This window comes from Hipposideros armiger, unplaced genomic scaffold, assembly GCF_001890085.2.
Source record: "Hipposideros armiger isolate ML-2016 unplaced genomic scaffold, ASM189008v1 scaffold_1209, whole genome shotgun sequence".
Taxonomy (NCBI): domain Eukaryota; kingdom Metazoa; phylum Chordata; class Mammalia; order Chiroptera; family Hipposideridae; genus Hipposideros; species Hipposideros armiger.
This window is the reverse complement of record NW_017732559.1, coordinates 9739-17647: the sequence shown is the minus strand read 5'-3', so window position 1 is coordinate 17647 and position 7909 is coordinate 9739. Positions and strand designations below refer to the sequence as shown.

Below are 7909 nucleotides of genomic sequence, written 5' to 3'. Positions count from 1 at the left end.
CCTTTATTTTATTTGTACTATTTATGTGGAGGTTTTACATTAACCATGTGAAAAGCAGTACTTCAAAGTTGAAGGTTTATGATAAAGATATGGACCACTGTTCTCAGAGATCCTGGTTGCGTCTATCTCAGATGAAAAAATAAATATAATTAGTTTAGCAACAAAAACATTCAACTGGATGATAAATGCGAATGCTGTGCTCCCTGGATTTTTAAATGTCTATAACCTGTGAGACCTTAATTCCTTTAGCGAAGCTATCTTGTATGTCCTCGTCTTACAGAAGGACTTAGGTTATACATGCCTATCTTTGTAACCAAGGACTCAGGGTTCTCAAGGTTTTTTCTTGTTAGCTGGAATTGGAAAAAGAAAGACAGGACAAGTGACGTAGTGAATGTGCAGATTTCTTTCTGCCCACACTTCAGCAGCCCTGTTTGAATCATGGAGGTGTGGGTAAGCTTTGGTTCAGATCTGGGCTCTGCTGTTTGGTTGCTGGGATTCTGAACTCCTTTATTGCATTCTGAATTCCACTGTGTCCAAGGCAGGGTTTATTACAAGGAACTGAGTTCTTGGGAAGCTACCAGTGGAAGTATCGCTATATTTGCCAACAGATTCGGTTTCCCCACTTAAGGTGATTAAGAGATTCTTTGGTAAAAGTGTGAGAGACAAGTTTATCTTTCCTTTCTTCCCTCTCTTGTGTTTTTCACTGTTTGATGTCAACTGCCCCCCTTTCCTCTCTCTTGTTACTAGATCTCTGGCTTCCTCTACTGATAATTAATTAATCCAACCAATTAGCATAGATGGACTAGTGGAAGGTCTTTTGTCTCCTCTTCCCAGAATCCTTCCTTTCCACTTAGGAAACAGTTAAATAAACTTGTCCTTTCTACTTTCTTAATTTAAAATTATTTCCAATAAAAGTATAACTCCTAGCTCTTATAGCCCTAAAGCTGAAACTTTCTGGTTGGGAGACAAATTCTCATACTTTGTTTTGTTTGTGAATGAAAAGAACATTAGAAGATACCTTCCTAAATTTCACCACATATGGAGCTGCCCATTTGCTTACATGTAGGATGGCTATTCATTGTTGGATATTAATGGATTATAAAACCTTGTGACTTTAGTTAACCTGACTTGTCGTCTAATAATCTCTTTCTACCAAACTTATTATGCTGATCCCCAAAGTAAAGTGATTGAAACTTTAGGTCAACTAAGAATAGCTTAAAATACCTATAGAACTGAAAATTTTAAAGTTTGGAAAGAAAAAAGTATAATTCATTTACAACTTCTGTTACCTAGTTCTTAATTCCTTTAGTAGGTCAAGGGACCTTGGTCATGTGACATGAGAAGCTGACTTTTCACTGACTTTTGACTTCCAATGGTAATGTTATAACAGTGATCTTCATTCTGACACCATGAAATAGGCAGGGCAGGTATTATATCCATTTTACAGATGAAGAAACCTTGACTCATAGATGTTAAATGACATATCCAGCTACCACAGCCAACTGACAGCCAGATTAAACTCCAGGCCACCTGTATGCTAATCTCATGTCTTTTCATTACACAGCAGTGCCAGCCACTAGTAATCTTGTGGGAAGACTTTCAAGAAGTTGTTCTTGGCCTCATTGCTCTGTTGAAAAATTCAAGGCCAGAATAATTTATTCAAATTTTCGGGTATTAATACCTCACATACCATGAACAAGAGTCACTTTTCTGGGACCATGAAGGCCTTAAGACTCCTGTGTTTTTGTTCCATGATTCTGACAGGTAAGTAACGTACTTTTGTGTGTGTGTGTGTGTGTGTGTGTGTGTGTGTGTGTGTGGTACAAGTTAATTATTTTTTATTTTTATATTTTAATTAGTTTCAGGTGTACAAAACAATGTGATAGACATTTACACCCCTCACAAAGTGATAACCCCCTCCCCCAATCTATTAACCCTCTGACATCGTATACAGCTGAGTAACCTACCTTTTGATAATTTTTCCTTGAACAAATTTTGAATCAAAACTTAATACAAAAAACAAACATGGTAAATCAACTTATCTAATTTTTAATGTTTAATAGCTATTGTCCTTGATGAATTTGCTATTTATTAATAATAGCAAGTATATTTAGTGTATGCCAGTTTACTGTGCTGAGTATATATATATATATATATATACATATGCTAGATGTTGTCATATATATATGTCATATACACACACATATATACATATATACATATATGTATACATATACATATACATATACATATATGCATATGTAGATACACACATATATACATGTATATACATGTATATGTATATATGTGTGTATATATGACATATATATATATATGTATATATATATATATATATATATATGACAACAGCTAGCATACCAAGAGGGATGTGCTAGTTGCTGATTAAAAATCTTTACAGGTATAAATCCCATGAGGCAGGTTCCATTTCTATTCCTGTTCTGCAGATGAAAACACTGCAGCATAGTGAGGTAAAGTATTTTGTCCCACATAGCTAGTAAGTGTAAGAACTGAGATTTGAACCTGGATACTGTGGCTCTAGGGTCAGTCTAAGACCTTAACCATGATATCTACATACTATATATTCTACATTAGCTTAGTACTCAGAAGAGGGAGTTAGCTCAGAACTTATAAACTAAGCTTTATCATTGCTATTTTAAATCTGATGGAGCTAAAGCTTAAAAAGTTTCTATCCAAAGTTATACAGCTTCTAAGGTCCCAGAGCCACGGGTGACCCCAGGAGCAAATCCCTACAGTCTGAGCAGAATAAGGAAGGAGAACACTGAAAGGGCATAGGGGCAGTGATGAGACCTTCAGTGACAACCAGGAGAAATTGAACGGGGAGCTCAGATGGACAGAAAGATAAATAAAATAATAACTCGAATACAGAATAATCTGACACACTATTGAGGATAATCAAGGATTATGCCTAGATACCTATGCATGTAGTTCATTTAATGATATTTGATTGGTTTGAATTTTGAGAAACAAAAGTGAGATAATGGTGTTTTCTATTAGTTGGAGTTGGCATTTGGTATTGTGGAAAATTGTAAGGACAATCATGTGATATAGAGCAGCGGTTTAACTGTGATTTCCACGCTCTGGGTCATATGTGATGTTTTTCCTGGTGGTAGGTGGGTACACATAGTTTTGGAGGGTCCTGAACATTTGTGTATCTGAGTGTGTGTGTGTGTGTGTGTGTGTGTGTGTGTGTGTGTCTATGGGTAGCCTGGTGAAGCATAGCACCCCTTTCTTAGAAGAGTTTTTAAATTCATAAAATATATAGAATTGCAGATGAAACTAATTATATGGGAAAATCCTTATCAAAATGTTTTTTTTTTAATTTGTGATACACTAATATATATGCTTCTTTATTATTGCATTAAAAATCAAGATCCAGCATCTGGTCTCAAAACTATCATAATTTCAAAATTATGGTGAATTTAAACAATATTATCAGATATATACATGACTACAATGTGATACAAAAATCAAAGCAGCCATAGGCATGAGTCCACAGGAGCTGAGCAGGGCTGCTGAGGACAGGATAGTGTGGACACCACTTATTCATAGGGTCTCCAGGAGTTGGATTTGATGCAATAGCATGTAACACACACAATATCTAGTTAGTTTAGAGGAAACACCTATAGACATTTGTGAACTATTATCATTAGAGGACTGACAACTGCTGTCCAGTGTATAAATTATAAATGAAGGAAAGTATAGCAAACAGAAAAGGCAATTATATTGACTTTTGTGAAATCCATTTGGTAACATTTAGATGATAATAGGTAGACACCTCAGATTGTGGAGATAATAAAGAATGTGCATGCTGAGAATATTAGGAGTGATAAAATAAAATGTTAGTGCTGCATTTTTAAGGGACAGGTTTCTTGCTGTGCTTTGTTTTACCTAGGCTGACAAATTTATAATACTGTTTGATCTCTACCAACTATTCCACTCATAATCTTAGCACTGCAAGATTGAGTTCTACCAAAGTGTCTTGATAATAATTATGTTTTCTAGATATCTTTGCATTGACGTTGCCCTGTTTTCCTTCTCGGTTCAGCTCTAGTCCAGCCTGTTAGATCAAGCTCATGCTTAGCATCGCTAGCCCCTCAGCTTCGTAAAGACTGCCATCCTGATCCTGGGGCTTCCGAAGCCAGTTGCCTGGCCAGGAACTGCTGCTGGTCTCCGCTGAAAACCCCAGACATTCCTTGGTGTTTTGAGAAGGTCGATTTATGTTCTATAGTACTTGACTCCCAACGCATTGACTGTCACCCAGAGTCCGGGGCAAATGAAGCTGAGTGTATAAGCCGCGGCTGTCAGTGGTGTGCCTCTGAGAACACCACCGCTCCGTTTTGCTTCTACACCTCCAAAGAAGAGGCTACTTGTTCCGCGAGATTTCCCATTCAGAAGCGCATTGATTGCCATCCTCAACCAGATGCTACTCAAGAGATCTGTGAAGCTAAAGGCTGTTTCTGGTGTTCCACAACTGTTGCCAATGTTCCCTGGTGCTTCTACCCAGCTGATGGCCCATATGGCTACATTATGAAAGGCTCACCTCAGAAAACAGCTCTAGGATGGAGGTATATATTTCCTAGAGCTTTTACTAACCACTTCTACCATCTAAAATTTCTGATCTGGCCTCATGGGTTTGTTTGGTACACATATCACCTCAAAGATTACATTCTATTTTTATTTGCTGTACCCTATGAGCTCGGAGCCTTCACGGTGAATCAAAAAGCCTAAAATACATGGCCTTTTGCTTCCTACTCATTTTTACTTCTAAATCACTGTCACAACTCCCCTGTTGAAGAGTAGGCTCCAAGTGTCTTTCTTGTTTCTCAGTCAGTTGTGTGGTCCCTGCCACAGAGCCAGAAAGACCCGTTATTTTGTGTGCCGGAATGATTCGTTACAAACAAGTTGGGCTAAAATAAAACTCTCGTCTTTTATGCTATCATATAAATCATTTAAAAAGAAGCCTTTTCTCTGTGTGTTGTATATCTTTTTGGGAAGCATGATACAGCACTTAATTTTCTGTGAAATGATAGAGAAACTTAGGATGAAAAATTGCCCTGAACAACAACTATTTCAGAACATCAGAAATTATACTTTAGCACCATCAGAGTACATACTCTACTAAGTACAAAAATAACTCAATCACAAATGATGATGTTTAATGTTGTTAAGGAAAAAAAGGAAGAATCAGTTTCCTTTAGTCAAGAGTCTCAAGAGAAAAGCTAGATTTTATGGGTCAAGTCTCACTTTAAAAAATTTTATTCTTGTGCCAATTTTTAGATACTAGATCTTGTGTTTGAAGATACTTTTCTGGGAAATGTATGGAATGTGTAAAATTATGGCATTTACTTACTTGGGGATCAGCAAAGTGCTGTGAAAGTTGACTTTACTTCAATTTCTGTTTGGAATTTATGAGCTATTTCCCTTTCACATTGCAAGACCAGAGCTTGAAAATTGTGTCAAAATGTGTTTTCCGTTTACGTTTCTTACCAGGCAGTGATATGAAATGTAATGATGATACTTAGGAGTAGGGATTTCGAGTACCATCTTCTTTAAAGACAAAGACAAGAAATGACTATCGAGACACTAGCTAGAAACAGAAGGGTGAGGTCTGGGCTGAGAGGCACTGATTTATGTCAGGGTTGGGACAAGGTAGTTTCAGAAATATAATGAGTTCCAAATTGAAGAAAAGGAAATAAAAAATCATTACAGTTTGTTTTTATTGCTTCTGAACCTTGAAGGTGCTTTGCTTCAAATACACCAGCCTATTTTATGGCTCAAAAATAAAACTTGATTGAGCTAACTTACATTATATGCCATTTTCTCTTAATCTAAATTTGCCATTGGCTTAAGTTTTTACAGATTTTAACAGAGACCATCATGGGAAATGTTTTGAATACAGATTAAAATCTGAAATTAAAATAAAAAGAACTCAGGATGAGTAAGAGCAGTGAACCATAAAATTGAATAAAATAAATAAAAATCAGATACATTAAATTATAACTATATTAAATTCTGACTGGGAACTGAGATTATACAGAAAGAGGAATTGCAAGAGAAGCAGAAGTACTCAGGGCAATTCATGAAGATTTCAAATGTCAGTGTCTTCACCGTCTGGGCTGCCTTTTGGCTTATATGTAATGTGTGCCTAGCCCTTTACTTAACTCTGGGCCTGGGGGATCTCATTATGTCTCAGTTTGACCATCAGGTAACTTTGCTTGCTGAATTTATACAGCTCCTCAAATATTAATGGATTCTTTTTAAATCAGGAAAGGATGTTCCACAGCAAAACAATGTCAATAAGTGGTGCTTCGCCATGCTAGACCAAAAATGCTTACCTAACCAAAAATTTACCTGAGGAAATGGGCTTCTCTCCCTGACTCTAACATTGGAGGGCTTGGTTGGAGTGGGTGATGGTGGCATTGAATTGGGGATTCTAGTAGTTGGGATGTGTATGGTAGTTTGACACGTATTTATGCAGAGTGAGGAGGGCAGACACAACTGGGAGGAGAGGGGCTGTGCCCAGAGCTTTGGGCACGTGACTGCCCATGCATTACTTCTAAGCCTGGTTTTTAGAAGTCATTGACAGCCATCCTGACTGAAGATGACTAGAGGAAAAACTTGGGTTTATTATTTCCTTCTACAGGGTGATTGTATCAATATCAATTATTAGTAAATCAGGTATCCACTTTTTTAACAATTTTGTTGTTGCAGTTCTTCCTATTCTTAGAGATGTACTGGGAAGGAAATTAGTTGATTTTCCTTATTACCATTCCAGTGTTTCAGATCTACTCCTCAGTGTTTCTGCTCTTAGTAAAATATTACTTAATTTTTATTTTTCTTGTTAATGTAAGTGGTTTATCTCCCTGTTTATCAGTATTCTTTTTATCTGAGGAATTTCACTCATTTGTAAAAATAAATATGCTTCACTTGGGCTAATAAAATTGGCTTATCTTATAGGTTAACATTAAACAAACGTGACACTATATCTCTCTTTGGAAATGATATTTCCCCAGTTGTAATGGATATAGAATTTCATACTGAGGATCGGCTCCGATTTAAGGTGAGTATAACCTAATGGTCTGTATTTTCCATGAACACAAAACTTATTAATGGAAAGTTTTAAATGTCATAACATTATTTGATTAAGTACCTCATAATATATCTTATTCTGGAGGTAACTATAATTTCCCATTTCACTTATTGGTAACATTGTAATTAGATCATTAAAAAAATTTAATATACCCTTTATTCTCTCTTGTTTTAGGTTTATGATCCTAATAATAAACGATTTGAAGTTCCACTCAGTATTGAACCTTCTTCAAATTTGTCTGTTGACCCCAAATATGACATTGAATTTGTAGATAATCCAGTCCTTCAATTCAGAGTAATAAGAAAGAGTACAAGAACAGTATTGTAAGTACTATTTTCATTAATATGCTCTTGATTTTGTCCTTAAAAACAACACATACTTGGAGAAATTATGAAAGATATGGATTAGCAAGCTTAGAATATTAGATATATAAAGTTTAACCTAAAGCTATGTTTTAGGGTAGGGTAGGAAAAATATTTCATATAGCTTCCTGTTAAATGGTGTATTCATGAGAACTGAATTATAAGGAATTGAATTGTAAGCTAGTTACAGTTTTAAAACTCTGTGTTCCCTTTCAAAATATGAATTTAGTTGAACTGGTACATGGCGCATGTTCAGTTAATATCAGCTGTTATTACTTTTACTGTTTTTACTATTAATCAGTGATGTTATTTTTGAGCATTAAGATAATAAAAAAACACATACTTAATAATCCAAAGTAATATTGATTATTTTTTATTAATTTGGCCCTTGTTGTCATTATGCAAAAAACTATAG

The 7909-nt window shown here is 35.7% G+C and overlaps 1 protein-coding gene across 1 annotated transcript; it reads left to right on the top strand.

Moving 5' to 3' along the window:
* Nucleotides 1-422: 422 nt before the first annotated feature.
* LOC109376815 (lysosomal alpha-glucosidase-like) lies at nucleotides 423-7426 on the top strand (the record flags this gene model as incomplete). Its single annotated transcript, XM_019632961.1, has 5 exons — nucleotides 423-444; nucleotides 1568-1764; nucleotides 4088-4607; nucleotides 7000-7102; nucleotides 7307-7426. Coding segments are annotated over exons 2-5 (816 nt in total), but the record flags the coding sequence as incomplete, so codon positions are not given.
* Between the last annotated feature and the right edge of the window lie 483 nt (nucleotides 7427-7909).